The following is a 21079-nucleotide window of genomic DNA, read 5'->3' as shown; positions in this document are numbered from 1 at the left end:
TATCTTCAAGGAGGTCTGCTTGCTAGCTAGCATCCGAAGTTGGATGTAAAAAATAAAAAACAAGCTGTGTGATTTAATTTTCTCTGTTTCTCCTAAAACTCCATGATAAGGTAGGCTATAATCATCCCATGTAGTTACTGCAGTCTGCAGATAGATAATACTCGTGACCCCGGAATAGACCAATAATATCAGCACACCGGGCTGTCAGAGTCCATCTGTAGTGTGTGTTACGTATGTGTGTGCGCACGCACGTCTGTGTACCAGCCAAGTCTCGGGAATGTAGAGGATTGTGTGTCATGTCATATGACTGAGTTTGGCGCTGTTTGGTGACAGTTTCCTGTCCAGTTTTCCATCTCCCTTGCCAGACCCCCCAATGTCGGAGTGTGTCATGAAATTGAGCGAGAACTATGATTGAAACTCATTGCCACAGTGTGTAACGGTGTGTGTGTTTACGTCATAGGGCTTAGAGCAGCAGATAAGATTTACCACAGATAAGATTTACAGATGAAGGAGGGAGGGACAGAGTGGTGTTACACTGCCATCTCACTCACTTGCTCTCACTCAGGGACTCAGATAGGCTGGTATACTGATTTTCTCTGCACTTACTCAGAGAAGCAATAGGGTCATGATGACCCAAAGCCTCCAGAATGGCTTCACTCTGGACAACCACTACCTCCAGGATCTGAAGGGTCCTGTCCCTTTGCCCACTCAATATGCTCCGAGCCTGGGTGTACACCGGGGGTCATGCCCTGTGGAGCCCCATAAGGACCAAGAGATCCAGAGGCATCGGTCTGCTCAGGCTGCTCCTCTCCTGGGCTCATGTCGTGGGAAAACCCCTGCTCCTATGGATGTCCAGATGTGCCAGTCTATACAGCCATGCCATGCAGATCACCAAGGAGACCTGAGTGCTGGGCAGCTACTTAAATGGATGGACACAATCGCCTGCCTCGCTGGTCAGTATATACTGTGTATGTGTGTGTGTGTGTGTGTGTGTGTGTGTGTGCGCGCGCATGTGGCTGTGCATACGTGTGTGTCTTTGTGTCTGTTTCCATGCAAAGAAGACAGAAAAGTAGACATGTAAAGTTCATGGAAACTTTCCACTGCTATTCCCATCTGTATCTAAATATCAGGTGGAGAGTTTCCTCTGGTGTAAATGCTGAGCAAATGGTAACAATATAGAGACTAGGAACAGTGTTAGAGTTCAGGAATAGAAACTGATTAGACATCAGGGGTAGTGTCTGCCACCTCACACACACACACCCCCACACACACACACACCAAGTAGGGTGTGTGTGACAGAGCTGACCTTCAGTGGCCATTGCTGGACAGACAGGGTAACAGCAGTGCACTGACCCCTCACCTACTAACATTCCCCTACGTGTGTGTGTGTGTGTGTGTGTGTGTGTGTGTGTGTGTGTGTGTGTGTGTGTGTGTGTGTGTGTGTGTGTGTGTGTGTGTGCACAATAACATATAAAAAGAGATTTGTGTTATCCCCCATGAGGATGTTGAGGATTGGCATGTCACTGTAATTGTAGTTCGGCCCCAGTTGGAGAGATGAAACATAGATACTGTAAATATAAAGATTAACAATGTGAGATAACAGTGTGTTTGTTTGTGTGTGTCCCTTAGCTGAGCGTCATGCTGGGATGGCATGTGTGACACTATCCATGGACGACATCCAGTTTGAGGAGACTGGAAGGTACACGTCAATCAATCAGTCAATCAATCAATCAAATGCATATAACGTTTTTAATATTTCTAATGTTGTTTGCAGGGTTGGTCAGGTGATTACCATCAAGTCCAAAGTCAACAGAGCATTCACCACTAGCATGGAGGTAAGACCACACACACACACACATACATGTACAATTATTATATATATTTTAATGTATAATATAACCATTTTGTGTGTGTGTGTGTAGGTTGGAATCTGTGTGTCAGTGCAGGATGTAAGGGAACGTGTGGAGAGGTTGGTATGTGTGGCCTACTCCACCTTTGTTGGAAAGCCAGCAGGACCACAGAAGGTGTTGTTGCGGCCGGTGGAGGATCTGTGTTCTGCAGAGGAGCAGCTGCAGCATTCTCTGGCCTCAGAGAGACGAAGACTTCGCCTTTACAATGAACAGACCTTCAGTACCCTGCTACAAGACTACCACACACTAGCCAACGGTCAGTCTCTCTGTCTATCACGCTCTCTCTCTCTAGACCTCCCTCTCTGTATTTCTCTCTCTTTCTAGACCTCTCTCTAACCCTCTCTCTATTTCTCTCTCTTGTGTGTGTGTGTGTGTGTGTGTGTGTGTGTGTGTGTGTGTGTGTGTGTGTGTGTGTGTGTGTGTGTGTGTGTGTGTGTGTGTGTGTGTGTGTGTGTGTGTGTGTGTGTGTGTCAGCCTGGGATATTGTGTCCTAATCTGTGTCGTTATCTTGACTTAGGTTATCTTGTTCTGAGAGGAACTATAATTGCCCCTTGAACTCATTTTCAATGGGCGAATATAAACAAATAAATACCTTTTGTAGCTGAGAAAGAGGCGAGATAGAGAGAGTTTGTTTGGTACAGTGCTCTGATGGAAAGGACGAAGAGTCAGCAAGAGGACAGAGAAAGGCATCCATACACACCAACACAAAGAGAAGAGCCAACACATTGTTTTTCAGATACACTGTACCCACTGGGCACAAACTGGTTGAATCAACGTTGTGATGTGGAAAAAAATGTGTTTGATTACTTTTTTTTTTAATGTAAACTGTTGTTAGGGTGAAATTTCAACCACAGGATTATGTCATCATGGTAACCACATTTCAAAATACAAAAACCTTGTATAAATTATGTTGAATTTGTACTTTTAAAACAATGTCAGATTTTCTAAGTTATATCCACTATCCAGAAAAAAACTATAGGCTGGGCAGCACCCCCTACTGGGAAATGTATCTACAGCTGTGTCGGTCTCACATCCAGGTATTAACTAAGCCCAGCTGTTATATTTGTTACCAATGTGCTATTGTGAGAATGATTGTTGAAAGATCCACTTAAAAACAAAATAGATTCACTGTTACCATCAAAGTCATTCCAAAGGGTAGGTGTAACAGAGCAAATGAAATGTGACCACACTTTATCAATCATCAATGATGCTATTTAAGCCTATATAGCATTTACAAAGACATCAACAGGAATTGTTTGATTGAACCCAGTAATCAACTAAAAATAGACAATACAATAGGCCTAGGGTTTCAAACTTGATGTAAAATATAATGATATTTAGTGATATTGAATTGTGTTTTGTTGTCAACGCAACCATATATCAACATTTGAAGGAGATGTATCTTCTGCTTGGATAGTTCCATCTGTACCACAGTTTGTCTACAAATTAATCATTTATATGTTGGAGTCACGTCTCCATCTCAACCAAAAATCTAAGTTAGAGAATAGGACTAAATCAAATCAAACTATATTTGAAGCTTATTTAGAGTTTGATTTGATTTAGTCCTATTCTGTAACTTAGATTTTTGGTTGAGATGGAGACGGGACTCCAACAAATTCATTATTAATTTGTAGACAAACTGGAATTAAAGCCAGACTGTCAGTGGCACAGATGGAACTATCCAAGCAGACGTTATATGTGTTGACAACCAAACATAATTCCCTATCACTTTTAAAATACAATAAATAGTGTGTTAACTTGCTGATAAGTTAACACATGTTATATTAGATTCATGTCTCCAACTCAACCAAACATAACGGTGGCTCAGATGGAACTATCCAAGCAGTTGATACATGTCTTTTTAATGTTAATACTTGGTTGCGTTGTCAACCAAACACAATTCAATACTACTATTGTAATACAGCAAATAGCCTAAAGTTATGTAACGTTCAACCTTAAAATGAGTAGCATGGCCACATTTTGAGGTTACTATGACTATACATATCTTATGTAATCATACATTTCATGCAAGTTTAAGATAGCGGGTCTGTGGAGATCTTCACAATTGCTGTAATAATCTGCGCAATATCTCGAACAGCATTGATCACTTGCACCATGATGTACTTTTAATGTAATCTCAACTGGAATCCAGATCATTTGGTTGTGCTATTAGATGAAGTACAGTGATAACACATTAATCTGTTGAATAAATAAACTAAATATCTGACATTTTACTCCCAATTGAACTTTGCTGCGCTTTTAAATGGTTGAAAATGCAGTGATAACACATTGGAAATTCAACAAACCTTTGGCTGTCTTTTTGAGTGGGTGAATATAGGTTGTAATCTCATTGATCAACGTCTCAACAAACATTACCCAAATATCCATGTTGAAATGACGCAGTGTGCCCAGTGGGTTATCTATGTGTAAGGCTCTCTGTCAGAGCCACATGATGAAGCAACTTACATGTCTGTCTGAGGGCTGAGTTGGTGATTAGTTGTACTAGACGTGTCATTGCATCTCTTTTTAATCCCCATGTCTGTACCTGTTCCTCCCCATCAGGTAACTATTCCTCTCCAGGTGTGTGTAGCAGGAGAGACCCGCTGTCTGCTGTGTCCACAGAGTTCACGCGTGTAGAGAGCATCGAGCTGGTACTGCCTCCACATGCTAATCACCATGGCAACACCTTCAGGGGACAGATCATGGCCTGGATGGAGAACGCAGCCACAGTGGCAGCCAGGTAGGTGTACACACACACACACACACACACACACACACACACACACACACACACACACACACACACACACACACACACACACACACACACACACACACATGCACACACACCCTACTAACCCTCTCTGTCTCTCTCTCTCCAGTCGTCTGTGTGGCTGCTTCCCCTCTCTGAGGTCTGTAGACATGTTCCGCTTCAGAGGTCCCTCCTCTGTAGGAGACAGACTGGTCTTTAAGGCTGTGGTCAACAACACATTTAACAACAGGTAACATGTCTAGTCATCTGTCTTACCTTTCAGATAATGGGATCCTATGGAAATGTAATTGGCATAGTATTTAAAATGTGTGTGGGCCTGTGTGTATAGTATCGAGGTAGGTGTCCGAGTGGAGGCCTATAACTGTGAGGAGTGGACCGCGAACAAACCGCGTCACATCAACAGTGCCTTCCTCATCTACCAGCTGGCTAACACACCTGGTGACGTACCTGCCTTCCCCCAAGTCACATACACCACCCAGGACGGGGAGAGGAGATATCTGTCTGCCATTGTCAGGAAGAGAATACGCATGGCTAGAAAGCACATCCTATCCTGTAAGGAGGAGGCTCCTCTCTCTGTCCCCTGGGATAAAAGCAACCAGGTACTACAACCATGTAATGAACATGACACTACCAGCCCCCATTGTTCTAGCTAAGCTAGCCTTGGTACCTGACTGTTCTTGCATTCAACCACATTGCTACCATGCAGTGGTGTAAAGTACTTAAGTAGTACTTTAAAGTATTTTTACTTAAGTATTTTTGGGGCGTATTTGTACTTGACACGACTATTTATATTTTTGACTACTTTTACTTCACTACATTCCTAAAGAACATAATGTACTTTTCACTCCATACATTTTTCCTAACACCCAAAAGTACTCGTTACATTTTGAATGCTGAGCAGGACAGGATTATTGTATTTTAAAATTGATAGTGAATTAATGGCTGAATTCACACACTTATCAAGGGAACATCCCTGGTCATCCCTACTGCCTCTGATCTGGCATACTCACTAAACACAAATGCTTTGCTTGTAAAGGATGTTGGAGTGTGCCACTGGCTATCTGTAAATTACTCTGGTTTGCTTAATATAAGGAATTTGAAATCATTTATACTTTTACTTTTGATACTTATGTATATTTAAAACCAAATACTTTTAGACTTTTACTCAAGTAGTATTTTACTGGGTGACTTTCATTTTTCATTTTCTATTAAGGTATCTTTACTTCTAGTCAAGTATGACAATTGAGAACTTTTTCTACCACAGCTGCCATGCCAGAAGACAAGTTGGTTGAAGCTGAGATACACTCATTATTTCTCAGCTGACTGTCTCTCTCTCCTATCGTCCCCTGCAGGTGTATCTGGGCTATAACAACGTAGCAGCTCTGACTGTACTGGCTGGGAAACAAGACTGGGAAGCCAGCAGCATCAGTGACAGAGTAAGAAACACACAAATGCATGAACTGAGGCATTATATGGCAATTTTGTATATAGCCCTTCTTACATCAGCTGATATATCAAAGTGCTGTACAGAAACCCAGCCTAAAACCCCAACAAGCAAACAATGCAGGTGTAGAAGCACGGTGACTAGGAAAAACTCCATAGAAAGGCCAAAACCTAGGAAGAAACCTAGAGAGGCTGTGCCGGGTGGAGATTATAACAGAACATGTCCAAGATGTTCATAAATGACCAGCATGGTCAAATAATAGTTATCACAGTGAACAGGTCAGGGTTCCATAGCCGCAGGCAGAACAGTTGAAACTGGAGAAGCAGCACGGCCAGGTGGACTGGGGACAACAAGGAGTCATCATGCCAGGTAGTCCTGAGGCATGGTCCTAGGGCTCAGGTCCTCCGAAAGAGAGAGAGAAAGAAAGAAAGAATTAGAGAGAGCATACTTAAATTCACACAGGACACCGGATAAGACAGGAGAAATACTCCAGATATAACAGACTGACCCTAGCCCTCCGACATAAACTACTGCAGCATAAATCCTGGAGGCTAAGACAGGAGGGGTCAGGAGACACTGTGGCCCCATCTGATGATACCCCCAGACATGGGCACAGGCCCCACACCACTAGAGGGATACCTTCAACCACCAACTTACCATCCTGAGACAAGGCCAAGTATAGCCCACAAAGATCTCCGCCACGGCACAACCCAAGGGGGGGCACCAACCCAGACAGGAAGACCACGTCAGTGACTCAACCCACTCAAGTGACGCACCCCTCCTAGGGACGGCATGGAAGAGCACCAGTAAGCCAGTGACTCAGCCCCTGTAATAGGGTTAGAGGCAGAGAATCCCAGTGGAGAGAGAGGAACCGGCCAGGCAGAGACAGCAAGGGCGGTTCGTTGCTCCAGTGCCTTTCCGTTCACCTTCACACTCCTGAGCCAGACTACACTCAATCATAGGACCTACTGAAGAGATGAGTCTTCGATAAAGACTTAAAGGTTGAGACCGAGTCTGCGTCTCTCACATGGGTAGGCAGACCATTCCATAAAAATTGAGCTCTATAGGAGAAAGCCCTGCCTCCAGCTGTTTGCTTAGAAATTCTAGGGACAGTTAGGAGGCCTGCATCTTGTGACCATAGCGTACGTGTAGGTATGTACGGCAGGACCAAATCGGAAAGATAGGTAGGAGCAAGCCCATGTAATGCTTTGTAGGTTCGCAGTAAAACCTTGAAATCAGCCCTTGCCTTAACAGGAAGCCAGTGTTGGGAGGCTAGCACTTGAGTAATATGATCACATTTTTTGGTTCTAGTCAGGATTCTAGCAGCCGTGTTTGGCACTAACTGAAGTTTATTTAGTGCTTTATCCGGGTAGCCGGAAAGTAGAGCATTGCAGTCGTCTAACCTAGAAGTAACAAAAGCGTGGATGAATTTTTCTGCATCAATTTTGGACCGAAAATGTCTGATTTTTGCAATGTTACGTAGATGGAAAAAAGCTGTCCTTGAAACAATCTTGATATGTTCGTCAAAAGAGAGATCAGTGTCCAGAGTAACGCCGAGGTCCTTCACAGTTTTATTTGAGACGACTGTACAACCATCAAGATTAATTGTCAGATTCAACAGAAGATCTCTTTGTTTCTTGGGACCTAGAACAAGCATCTCATTTTTTGTCCGAGTTTAAAAGTAGAAAGTTTGCAGCAAACCACTTCCTTGTGTCTGAAACACAGGCTACCAGCGAGGGCAATTTTGGGGCTTCACCATGTTTCATCAAAATGTACAGCTGTGTCATCCGCATAGCAGTGAAAATTAACATTTATGTTTTTGAATGACATCCCCAAGAGGTCAAATATATAATGAAAACAATAGTGGTCCTTAAACGGAACCTTGGGGAACACTGAAATGTACAGTTGATTTGTCAGAGGACAAACCATTCACAGAGACAAACTGATATCTTTCCGACAGATAAAATCTAAACCAGGCCAGAACTTGTCTGTGTAGACCAATTTGGGTTTCCAATCTCTCCAAAAGAATGTGGTGATCGATGGTATCAAAAGCAGCACTAAGGTCTAGGAGCACGAGGACAGATGCACTGCCACTGCCACTTTTAGTGAGTTTGGTACACATCCGGTGGATAGAGAGCCATTTATTATGTTCAACATAGGAGGGCAAAGCACAGGAAGCAGCTCTTTCAGTAGTTTAGTTGGAATAGGGTCCAGTATGCAGCTTGAAGGTTTAGAGGCCATGATTATTTTCATCATTGTGTCAAGAGATATAATACTAAAACACTTGAGTGTTTCCCTTGATCCTAGGTCCTGGCAGAGTTGTGCAGACTCAGGACAACTGAGCTTTGGAGGAATATGCAGATTTAAAGAGGAGTCCGTAATTTGCTTTCTAATGATCATGATCTTTTCCTCAAAGAAGTTCATGAATTTATTACTGCTGAAGTGAAAGCCATCCTCTCTAGGGGAATGCTGCTTTTTAGTTAGCTTTGCGACAGTATCAAAAATAAATTTCGGATTGTTCTTGTTTTCCTCAATTCGTTGGAAAAATAGGATGATCGAGCAGCAGTGAGGGCTCTTCGATACTGCACGGTACTGTCTTTCCAAGCTAGTCGGAAGACTTCCAGTTTGGTGTGGCGCCATTTCCGTTCCAATTTTCTGGAATCTTGCTTCAGAGCTTGGGTATTTTCTGTATACCAGGGAGCTAGTTTCTTATGACAAATGAAAAGGAGATTCTCTGTCCTTTTTGGAGTTGGACACCATTTTTCTTTTACGTTGTCCTTACTCTGTTGTATGTTTGTGTATCCAGGTCGCTGTGTATGTCCATGAGGAGGTGGAGCTGCTTTGTGTCCAAGTTCAGATGGAGGTCATGACCTCTGCCCTCCATGCCTTCACCTTACTGGCTGACCTCACGCTGCGACCTCTTTGGGACAAACACTACCTGTAAGTATGACCGACACAGAGCTTTATGTTCATTAAACTAACTAAACCTTTAATCTCTCACACCCCCTTCTTTCTGTAGGAGCTGTGAGGAGGTGGAGAGGGCGGATGAGGAAGAGACAGTATATCACATTAAATGCCCCCCTATCAATGGAGGCAAGAGCCGCGACTTTGTGTTCCTGCTATCAAAGAGACAGCCCTGCAAAGACGGGTAAGGTTTCCTTCAGAATAATGTTTGTGTGTGTGTGTGTGTTCCTGTCTTCTACAGTGGTGATGGTTATGTGATCATTCTGATTTCTGTAACTATATGTGTGTTTCTTCTACAGTGACCCCTATGTGGTGGCCCTGAGGTCTGTAACTGTGACAACAGTTCCCCCTGTGGAGGGTTTCCTCCGTAGCGAGGCCAAGTGTGCCGGTTTCCTCATCCACAGCCTGGGACTCAACAGCTGCAAGGTGAGGCAGACACACACTCTAGTGATGGGAAGTTTGGCTCGTTTTACTGACTGATCTTATTGAGTCGTTCAGTTAAAAGAACAAATCTTTAAACTAATTTTGTTCATTTGATTCAGTAATACCCAGTGCATGCAAGACCCCCTACTGGCGAACGATGAACTGAAACCTCGAGTCATGACTCCGCAAGCCTCTCAGTCACATCTCATTCACCAGAAAAGGCTTATTGGCGCTGTCATTTGTGACAGTCTTGCAAAATTGTGATTTAAACTCTGTACATGTGATTGCTAGTCATACATATACGATTATTCCTTGATTCCTTTGAAACAAGGTCTAATTGCGGCCACAACAGGACTAGATTGTGAATGATTCTTGGTGTTATGCAACTGTTTGACTGCTGTGCGGGTGATTAGCACAATATCGTTTGCGAACTGCAGATACCCCCCCAAACGATTCATTCTCGAGTTCGAGTTTGTTGAGCAGAGGCTGTATATGTTTTGGTTCGACAAAGCTGTGTCCATCATAACGTTCCATAATCAATTAATTGCATTCATTTTTGCACCATGAGATCAATTATCAGTTCTAAACATGTATTTTTCTTCTCTATGCTACCTGCAGCATGGCCTATTTTCCTACGCGCATATGTAACAGACAGTTCTTGGTGAGAGCACGTCTCCAGAGCCACTGACCTGGAGGTGCGCTTATCAATCCTGCTGTAGAATTCATTGCGGCCAGCAGGTCAAACAAATTACTATAATGAACGTGTCACTCAGAAAAACAATAACAGTAGCGAGGCTATAACAGTAGCGAGGCTATATACAGGCACCGGTTAGTCGGGCTGATTGAGGTAGTATGTACATGTAGATATTGTTAAAGTGACTATGCATATATGATAAAGAGAGAGTAGCAGTAGCGTAAAAGAGGGGTTGGCGGGTGGTGGGCGGCGGTGGTCCTGGATGGCAGGCAGCTTAGCCCCAGTGATGTACTGGGCCGTACGCACTCCCCTCTGTAGTGCCTTGCGGTCGGAGGCCGAGCAATTCCCGTACCAGGCAGTGATGCAACCGGTCAGGATGCTCTCGATGTTGCAGCTGTAGAACCTTTTGAGGATCTCAGGACCCATGCCAAATCTTTTTAGTTTCCTGAGGGGGAATAGGCTTTGTCGTGCCCTCTTCACGACTGTCTTGGTGTGTTTGGACCATTCTAGTTTGTTGATGTGGACACCAAGGAACTTGAAGCTCTCAACCTGCTCTACTACAGCCCCGTCGATGAGAATGGGGGCGTGCTCGGTCTTCCATTTCCTGTAGTCCACAATCATCTCCTTAGTCTTGGTTACGTTGAGGGATAGGTTGTTATTCTGGCACCACCCGGCCAGGTCTCTGACCTCCTCCCTTTAGGCTGTCTCGTTGTTGTTGGTGATCAGGCCTACCACTGTTGTGTCATCTGCAAACTTATTGATGGTGTTGGAGTCATGCCTGGCCATGCAGTCGTGGGTGAACAGGGAGTACAGGAGGGGACTGAGCACGCACCCCTGAGGGGCTCCAGTGTTGAGGATCAGCGTGGCAGATGTGTTGCTGCCTACCCACACCACCTAGTGTCTATAATACTGCAATAAGCTCACATAGTTGCTGTCACAAACTCCATACAGGTGTCACTCACTAGTAGGATATACATTTCCCACAGAGTAAACCATCTGTACTTACAGCATTCTTAACATTTTTTTAGAGGTTTTTTTTCTTTGGCGTATCTTATTTTTCATTGACATTTGTCAATAAAATTCAACTGTTTATTACAAATTGGGTTCTACTTGTAGCCCTAGTTTCCTGAAAAGAAAATGGTGAAACAATTCATTGTGAGGCTAAATATAAATGGAAGTCATGCAGATAAATGAAAGTAATTTAAATGAAATCTGATTTTTGCTGAGGTCTCGGGACTAATAGGGTTAATAAGCACAGTATAATAACTTGTTCTCTTTCATCACGTCTTCATTAGCCCTCCATAGACCTCACAATTCATATAAAATGTGTTAACACCAGGTGTGCATGTCTTATTTTGTGTTCCAGGTGTGTTACTACAACCAGGTGACGTCAGGTGTTTTGCCGTATGTAGCAGGTAACCTGGCAGGCTGGTCCAAGTCTATGGAGGAGACGGCTAGCGCATGTACCACCTTCCTGGAGAGAGACCTCATCACTACCCTCTTCTGACTCACACACTAAGCAAGAGTCTATGATGGTGAACTGACACAGCAGCACAGATTCTAACAATACAGAAATGTCCATGGCTGCTAATACAGGTGTTACATTTACAGTTACCCAAAATGTATTTGTGACGATTATGTAACAATTCAGAGCAAATTTTGCTCATGTATGTGGTGTAGGTCTTATTTCATGAATTTTTCTATAACTATTTCAGATGTTGATGTGAGTAATGTACAGTAACATAATGATACTCATAATGACAAAACCTATTCTGTAAATAACAAATAAAACCTATATGTTTTACCTTAGATTTTTCTCTTTGACAGCTGGGGATGGAAGAGATAGAATACATCACTAAACAGGAAACACAAAGAGGGCTAGCAGACATAAACACATCTTTAGATACAAGAGAGGATAGAGGGACTGTTTAACTCCTTTACTAAAAGGAAATTCATCATATACAAAATAAATTCAGAATATCAGTTGAACTTATCATATCATTCACATAGATCCAACACACCTCTCCTTCTCCTGTGAGATCAGACCAAGGCACTACTCGGGCTGCTCAAGAACGTTTTGGGGAAATGTGTCGTTCAGTACAAATCAAATCAAATTTATTTATATAGCCCTTCGTACATCAGCTGATATCTCAAAGTGCTGTACAGAAACCCAGCCTAAAACCCCAAACAGCAAGCAATGCATGTGAAAGAAGCACGGTGGCTAGGAAAAACTCCCTAGAAAGGCCAAAAACCTAGGAAGAAACCTAGAGAGGAACCAGGCTATGAGGGGTGGCCAGTCCTCTTCTGGCTGTGCCAGGTGGATATTATAACAGAACATGGTCAAGATGTTAAAATGTTCATAAATGACCAGCATGGTCAAATAATAATAATCCTAGTAGTTGTCGAGGGTGCAACAAGCACGTCCGGTGAACAGGTCAGGGTTCCATAGCCGCAGGCAGAACAGTTGAAACTGGAGCAGCAGCATGGCCAGGTGGACTGGGGACAGCAAGGAGTCATCATGCCAGGTAGTCCTGAGGCATGGTCCTTGGGCTCAGGTCCTCCGAGAGAAAGAAAGAAAGAAAGAGAGAAAGAGAGAATTAGAGAGAGCATATTTAAATTCACACAGGACACCGGATAAGACAAGAGAAATACTCCAGATGTAACAGACTGACCCTAGCCCCCCGACATAAACTACTGCAGCATAAATACTGGAGGCTGAGACAGGAGGGATCAGAAGACACTGTGGACTATACAAGCCATTACGGAACATAGCAAATGTTTAAATTGAACTGAACACACCCCTGTTAGCTGGTGTACAGCACACCACAGTCTCCAGTCTAATCTAGTCTAGTCCCATCCATATGAATCATATACATTCCAAATACACAGAGTCCACGGTGTGAGAATACAGAGAACTCTTTCAGAAGCTATCCATTTCCACTGACTATGGATCTGTGGATGTTGTTCTTTTTAAAGCTCTGAGCGAGAACAGTGACCTTCATGGAGTTAGTCCTGGGATGTGCAGTCTGCTCTGTGCTAGTCAGTCCTGTCCAATCTGGTGAGTCCTTTGGGTTGATTGGCAGGTCAGAAGACCACTAACTTGGCCTGTTTGGGAGGGAGTTTCTTCACAGGCACATGCACTTCCTCATGGTCAGCACTCATGTTATTGAACAGCCAGCCCAAGGTCACTTGGTTAGCTACAGGGGTATTGGACAAACACACGTCAGTCAAGTAACATCTTGGAGTGCATTAAGGACAGAAACTGTACAGAACTTTCAGATAGAAATAGATGAAATAGAACAGACAAGAAGGACATACAGATAGAAATATATTGTATAGAACTGACAAGAGGGATATTCAGAGAGAAATATATTGTATAGTCTCATGTAGAATACGTTACTAACATGCAGCCTGGTGCTCAGGACAATCCTTCTGGAAGTGTTCTACTGAACCACACAAAAGACAACATCCTTCTACAGATAAGGAGAAGAGACAATGTTATGGATTGTCTGTTTGATGTATTTGCATTGTTTAGTACTGTGAGAGTGTGAGTGTGTGTGTGTGTGTGTGTGTGTGTGACTACTGCACCTGCGGTGTATAGTCCTTTGGGGATGTCTGGGTAGGACCTGGACATGTGACCAGTCTTACTACAGATGAAACTCTTGGCATACGGGCATTCACCTGAGAGAGGGAGATCACAAATGAGTCAGGAGCTGCAACAAAACAGCACACGATTCTACCATTCGTCTCAGACACACACACATAGGTACAACAAACAACACACTGATGGATACACACTCTCTCCCTCTTATATCTCTCCCTTCTTAAGCCCCCCCTTCTCTCTTTTTCCTTCTCATACGATAGTACGACAGTTTATTGAGGCACACATCCAGGGCTGGGTCTATTTTAGCATGGCAGCTTTAGATCTCGTGTTCAGTGGATCCACAGTGGTAGCAGATGTCCCTTCCCATCTCCTGTCTCTGTCCGCCTCCGGACAGTCAGCCAATCCGTAGCCAGGCTTCCTACAGTTAAAACACAGATGGAGAGGGGGAGACAGACAGACAGAGGGTGAGAGAGAGATAAGAAAGAAGGAATGAAGAGATGGGAGAGGTTGTGTGTCACTATGTCCTATAGTACAATGTAATGAATTATTGGTGTAGCCCCGACTGGGACTCGAACCTGCTGTTTAGATTTTTTTTTGCCCACGCTACGGATGGCTATATCGGTCCACGAGTAAAGGCCCAGTGCACTACTTTTGAGAAATAATAATGTTTTTCTTATTATATTTTTCTTAAAGTTGCACTATGCAGAAATCGCTCCATCTTTCTTGGTTGCTAAAAGTCTAATAGTTTGCTTAATTTCCACACCTGGATTGTGCAACACTTGCCCACTTAAATTCTGCTCAAAACTATTCAAGCAACTCCAGTGCAGATTTGCCCTTGTGTTTTAGGTTATTATCCTGCTGAAAGGTGAATTATTTTCCCAGTGTCTGGTGGAAAGCAGACTAAACCAGGATTTCCTCTAGGACCTTGCTTAGCTCATTCCATTTTTTTTAATTTTTTTTTTATCCTGAAACTTCCCCAGTCCGCAATGATTACAAGCATACCCATAACATGATGCCTCCACCACTGCTTGAAAATTTGAAGTGGTACTCAATAATCTATTGGATTTGCCTGTATTTGAATACACTTTGTATTCAAGACAAAAAGAGAATTGCTTTGATGTTTTTTGCAGTATTACTTTAGTGCCTTGTTGCAAACAGGATGCATGTTTTGGAATTGTATTCTATACAGGCTTCCTTTTCACTGTCAATCAGGTTAGTAGAGTAACTACAATGTTGTTCCATTCTCAGTTTTGTCCTATCACAGCCACTAAAGTCACCAGTGGGCTCATGGTGAAATCCCTGAGCGGTTTCCTTTTTCTCCTGCAACTGATTCAGGAAGGACACCTGTATCTTTGTAGGGACTGGGTGTATTGATACACCATCCAAAGTGTAATTATTAACTTCACCATGCTCGAAGGGAAATTCAATGTCTGCTTTATACATTTTTTTTTTTACTCATCAACCAATAGGTGCCTTTTGCGAGTTATTTGAAAACCTCCCTGGTCGTTGCAGTTGAATATGTTTGAAATTCACTGCTTGTCTGAGACAGATAATTGTATGTGTGGGGTACAGAGATGACGTAGTCATTCAAAATGAATGTTAAACACTATTGCACAGTGAGTCATGAAAATAATAGATTTGTGTGTCAGCCAGTGACGACAATCTCAATTTAATCGTAGTGGGCGTTGCCAATGGCACGGTTTTATTTTTTTTGGTGACGATCTTAAAATATAGTTTACAAAACATTAGGAACACCTAATATTGAGTTGCACCCTCCTTTGCCCTCAGAAAAGCCTCAATTCGTCAGGGCATGGACTCTACAAGATGTCAAGCGTTCCACAGGAATTCTGGCCCCATGATTTCCCCAATGCTTCCCACCGTTGTGCCCATCTGAAATGGCTCGTTTCATCTCATCCCACAGATGCTTAATTGGATTGAGATCTGGTGACTGGGCAGGCCACTGCACTAAGCTGAATTCACTGTCGTGTTTGTGGGACCATTCCTGGACAATCCTGGCCTTGTGGCATGGGGCATTATCCTGCTGAAAAAATCCATTCACAGATGGATACACTGCTGCCATGAAGGGATGCACCTGGTTTTCAATTATGTTCAGATATCCTGTGGCATTCAAACGTTGCTCCACTTTTATCATGGGGCCCAATGTGTGCCGTGAAAACGCGTCACACTGCCTCTCACCAGCCTGCAATGTTGACTCACGGCATGATGGATGCATGTGGTTTACTCCATACCCTAGTCTTCCAATCAGCGTGAAATTGCAGAAAACGGGATTCATTAGAGCAGATGTCTTTCCAGTTCTCCTGTGTCCACTGCATCAAGTTATTTGCTGAAAGAAGTGGAACTCTAAGGTTGTCGGCTGCCATACCCCATTTGTGTCAAGGTACTAGGAGTTGTGCATTTTTATTGTCTTAGGGCACAAATGTTGTACTGGACTGTCAATTGACTAACTGTAGCCCGTCTGTTGCTCTGCACAATTCGTGCCACCAATTTTCGACCACTGGCCTGCCATTGGCTGGATGTCCTTTGGGTGGTGGACCATTCTTCACACACACATGGACATGGGGGGGGGGGGGGGAACTGTGTGTGAAATACCCAGCAACGTTGCACTTCTTGACACACTCAAACTGGTGAGCCTGGCACCTACTACCATACCCTGTTCAAAGGTACTTCAATATTTTGTCCTGCCCATTCACCCTCTGGGCTTAACAATCCTCCTTTAACCGGCCTCCTCCCCTTCATATACACTGATTGAACAGGTGACCTCAATAAGGATCATAGCATTCACCTGGTCAGTCTGTCATGGAAAGTACACTGTGTATATTGCTCCATTATCTTTTCTACATACTTAGTCTGGTTTTAGTCATTTAAGTTTACTTTGAAATAGTTTTACCATTTTAGAATTGTAAAGAATTCCTAGGGGAAACACTGAAATAACCATTTTAATCTGAGGCCTATACTCTGTAGCGACAGCTGGATTTAAGACTATGTGTTTTGTCCTACAGGAAGACCGATTAGCTGTGAAGTCACTTTGGCCTGAGAATGAAGGCGTCACTTCTATCCCCTACAAGATCAATGATGATCTGAGTGAGTGTCGAATACAGTAGGAGAGATGAACACTGTAACACTAGATGTTTTCTAATACAGTGAGAATGATATGCACCGTCTAATGGTAAATTGTCTCTGATCCCCACAGTGGACAGAAAGGAAACTATGCTAGCAGCGTTCAAGATGATTTCAGACCAGACGTGTATCCTCTTCCACGAATACACCAATGAGATGAACTACATAGAGTTCATCTCTGGGACAGGGTGAGTCCAAAATGGTCACATTAACACACTCTCTCCTTCCCAGCAGTTTAGTTAACTCACAACCTCTCCTTCATTTTCCTTTATTTTTCTCTCTTCCTGTCATATCCCCTCTCACCTTTCTTTCTTCCCTTAACTCTAGCTGTGCGTCGTATGTAGGTTTTCAGGGCGGGGCCCAGCCTCTGTACTTCGGTAGAGCCTGTAACGTGGGGAACCTGTGTCATGAGCTGATGCATGCCCTGGGCCTGCACCACGAGCACACACGGCCAGACCGTGACCAATTCGTCACCATACAGTGGGACAACGTGGTCTCAGGTAACTCACACCAACACATGCTAAACCACCTCACGGGCATTGCATGTGGACCAGGGGCAGGGCTGGTCAACTTGTCCCATGAAGAGCTGCAGTGTGCAGGCTTTTGTACCAGCCCAACACTAGCACACCTGGTTCAGCTTTTTGTGGTCTGGAGTGAAGACCGTATAGAATAGCTATTGACATGTAGTATTTTATTAGGTACTGCTAAAGCAGCAGCAGCAGCTGCTCTTCCTGGGGTCCAGACAACATGACACACTACATAACAAAAATATACAGTACCCCACAAGGACAGAACAACATTAGCTTAAAATAAGAATACAGGCGTTCATATATTCATGCCTAAACGTTCCATTTATCATGTACTCATTATAACGGCAATACTGCAGCCATTAATTTCCCCATACATTGCAACCCTGTTCTCTACTGTTAAAATTGCTTTGTCTAAGCAGGTCCTGATAGCCTAATATCATAGCAACCTTGAATCCTGATATCCTAATCTCACAGCACCAGTTCTGTAACCATCAGCGTTCTTCAGTTTGAAACCAATACTATGTATTTCATAGGCTAATTTCCAATTATGTGGAATTTAACTAAATTTGTTAACTCCTGCGAATTTCCCCTGGTGTGAACGCAGCCACCTTGTTCGTTAAATTCCCCTTACATGAATAACACTACATTGTCATCTACAGTTGCCACCCGTAATGGGTATCCTGGGATAACATGTAAGCTCTTGAACTTGAAGGCCACCCGCTATGGGTTTCATTAGGTAAGATGCAATAGTCATGCCTTGAATGGTGTAGAGTTTCCTCCTGCTAGAGGTTCACCTTAATGGTTTCCATCAACAACTTGTCTGGATTTCCACTTTCATTCCCCTATATCGCAATCACACCCAGCAGTGTCCACCAGTCACATCTGCCTCTTGTAACTCTTAACTTCCAGGAAAAGAAGATAACTTTAAGGTGAAGGAAGGAGACACTCAGGACCTGCCCTATGACTACGACTCCATAATGCACTACGGAATGTCAGTCACACTCCTCTCCTCCTTATTCCCAATGAAGTCTTAATTTTACTCGCCTTGTTTTTAAACTGCTAGCAATAAGTAAAGATGAGTTGTACAGTATCCAGCTCCAGTAACATTTCTCTGTGCGTCCCAAATGGCTCCCTATTTAAGTCACTACTTTTGACCTGGGCTCTGGTCAAACTAGGTGCACTATATTGGGAATAGGGTGACATTGTGATGCAGTCTTTGTGTTAAAGTAGCATTTCCTCAAATACCCCATTGTTGGCTTTCTCCCGGCAGGTACTACTTCTCATCAAACCGGAACCCCACTATTGACTCCAAGAAGAGTGGAGTCCAGATTGGACAGAGAAATCACCTGAGCCCCCTGGACATAGCACGCCTTAACAAACTCTATCAATGTGGTAAAGACGTGTGCGCACACAGACAGGAAAAAGATCAGAATTGGGCTGCCTTTGTAAATGCAGTCGTTATCACACTGTATTCTAACCATGTTCCTGTCCCGTCTTTCCCAGAATAACAATGCACAGTTTAGCATTTATTACACCATGGAAGAAGATTCCAACACAAATGGCACTGACATCCTAACTTCTCTTCACAACAATGAATAAGTTGGACAAGTCCCTTAAAGCTTCCTGATGTATTATACGTGTGTCTGGCTGCAGGCGGTGGTTTTAGTTCTCCTGTGTGCTCTTGCTGCCTTGAATTAGGCCTATACCACTGCACTTGTCTTGGCAATAAATAAAATGACCTAGACTGAAAAGAATCCAGTCAGTGTGATGTTGCTTGCAGTGTTCTGTTTCATTCTAGAATGGACCTTCTCAGCTATGCTCATCATACATCCCAAGGTGGGATCAGAGAGGAAGTAGATCTAGTGTACCAGGAGAAACGACTTAAATGAATGGTGATTTATACCTTAATTAAACTTGGCCGACTAGCTAGGCAACAAATTATTTAAAAACGATGACGCTGTAACTCAGGACTTAGACAGCAGGGCTCATAGATTCACCAAAATCTGAATGTCGCCCTCTAGGAGGGTGTACTATGAAACAGGTTTGAGGAGTTGGTGAGCTCAACTCAGGATAACCGGTAGCATGAAAGTGGCTCACCTTTTAGCAAGGAAGACTAAACATATTTGTTTTTTTAACTAGGCAAGTCAGTTAAGAACAAATTCTTATTTACAATGACTGCCAAACCCGGATGACCCTGGGCCAATTGTGAGCCGCCCTATGGGACTCCCAATCACGGCCGAATGTGATGCAGCCTGGACTCAAACCAGGGACTGTGGTGACGCCTCTTGCACGGAGATGCAGTGCTTCAGACCTCTGCGCCACTCGGGAGGCCAATATAAACGTAACTTCAAAGAATTGACTGCGTTACAGTCCATATAAGGAAGTTAGTCAATTGAAATGAATTCATTAGTCCCTAATCTATGGATTTCACATGACAGTGCAAGGGTGCAGCCATGGGGTGGGCCTTGGAGGGCTCAACCACTTGCAGCCAGGCCCAGCCAATCAGAATGAGTTTGTCCCCGCAAGGGGCATTATTAGACAGAAATAGTAGCCAGCGTGGTTACTTCTCTAAAACGATGTTTGAGGCAGCTTATGGTAGAGACATGAACATTAAATTCTCTAGCAACCGCTCTGGTGGGCCTTCCTGCAGTCAGCATGCCAATTGCACACTCCCTCAACTTGAGACATCTGTGCATTTTAGTGGCTTTTTATTGTCCCCAGCATAGGGTGCACCTGTGTAATGATCATGCTATTTCAGCTTCTTGATATGCCACACCTGTCAGGTGGATGGTTTGTCTTGGCAAAGGAGAAATCCTCACAAACAGCAATGTCAACATGTGTGCACAAAAGATGGCAAAGTACTTAAGTCAAAATAATTTAAAGTACTACTGAAGTAATTTTTGGGGGTATCGGTACTTTACTATTTATATTTTTGACCATTTTTACTTTTACGCCACTACATTTCTAAAGAAAATATGTACTTTTTACACCCATACATTTTCCCTGAAACCAAAAAGTACTTGTTATTTAGAATGTTCATGCAGGACAGCATTATGGTCCGATTCAAGCGCCTATCAATATATATATTTTTAATTTAACCTCGATATAACAAGTTGTCATACTGCCCCTGATCTGAGTGTACCCTGTCAGGCCATAAAACATTTTAAAAAATGTGCTGCCTTATAAGGAATTTGATGTATAACATTTACTTTTACTCAAGTATGACAATTGAGTAATTTTCCCACCACTGTACTTAAGTACATTTAAAACCAGATACTTTTCGACTTTTACTCAAGTAGTATTTTACTGGGTTGCTTTTACTTGAGTCTATTAAGGTATCTTTACTTTGACTCAAGTATGACTATTGAGTACTTTTTCCAGCACTGCGTGTATAAATAACTATAACCAGTTCGCATGTCTGACATTTCAGAGTTTCCTAGTCCGACTAGCACTTGAACACGGCATATCACTTCCACGTGTTTACTGTTTAACAGCAAGGCACATTCTTCTTCTTCTTCTTCTTTCTTAGGTCGAAATGGCAGGAAAATGAGTCGAGAGACGCTTAGCGCCATATATTGTTGAGTTTGAGAACTTAAAAG

General features: G+C 43.2%; 2 protein-coding genes and 1 pseudogene across 3 annotated transcripts; 2 read left to right on the top strand and 1 right to left on the bottom strand.

The window, feature by feature from the left end:
• Window positions 1-380: 380 nt before the first annotated feature.
• Window positions 381-12015, top strand: LOC115159765 (acetyl-coenzyme A thioesterase). Of its 2 annotated transcripts, none has more exons than XM_029709802.1 (12): window positions 381-953; window positions 1630-1699; window positions 1775-1835; window positions 1923-2166; window positions 4491-4650; window positions 4793-4912; window positions 5012-5282; window positions 6036-6119; window positions 8934-9067; window positions 9147-9275; window positions 9391-9517; window positions 11575-12015. In XM_029709802.1, the coding sequence occupies exons 1-12, from the start codon at window positions 626-628 to the stop codon at window positions 11713-11715; spliced, it is 1869 nt and encodes a 622-aa protein (XP_029565662.1). In that variant the 5' UTR covers window positions 381-625; the 3' UTR covers window positions 11716-12015. The 2 variants fall into 2 exon arrangements, with proteins under 2 accessions (XP_029565662.1, XP_029565661.1); XM_029709801.1 differs by having other exon boundaries at window positions 385-953; window positions 4473-4650.
• Window positions 12016-12893: 878 nt separating this feature from the next.
• LOC115160235 (zinc finger CCHC domain-containing protein 9-like) lies at window positions 12894-14241 on the bottom strand (annotated as a pseudogene).
• Window positions 14242-16704: 2463 nt separating this feature from the next.
• Window positions 16705-19248, top strand: LOC115159764 (astacin-like metalloprotease toxin 4). Its single transcript, XM_029709800.1, has 6 exons — window positions 16705-16914; window positions 17024-17138; window positions 17278-17450; window positions 18390-18471; window positions 18751-18872; window positions 18984-19248. The coding sequence occupies exons 1-6, from the start codon at window positions 16815-16817 to the stop codon at window positions 18986-18988; spliced, it is 597 nt and encodes a 198-aa protein (XP_029565660.1). The 5' UTR covers window positions 16705-16814; the 3' UTR covers window positions 18989-19248.
• Window positions 19249-21079: the final 1831 nt, after the last annotated feature.

The sequence above is a fragment of the Salmo trutta genome, chromosome 23 (genome assembly GCF_901001165.1).
Source record: "Salmo trutta chromosome 23, fSalTru1.1, whole genome shotgun sequence".
Taxonomy (NCBI): domain Eukaryota; kingdom Metazoa; phylum Chordata; class Actinopteri; order Salmoniformes; family Salmonidae; genus Salmo; species Salmo trutta.
Note: the sequence above shows the minus strand (reverse complement) of the source record. Positions and strands in the feature narration are given on the sequence as shown.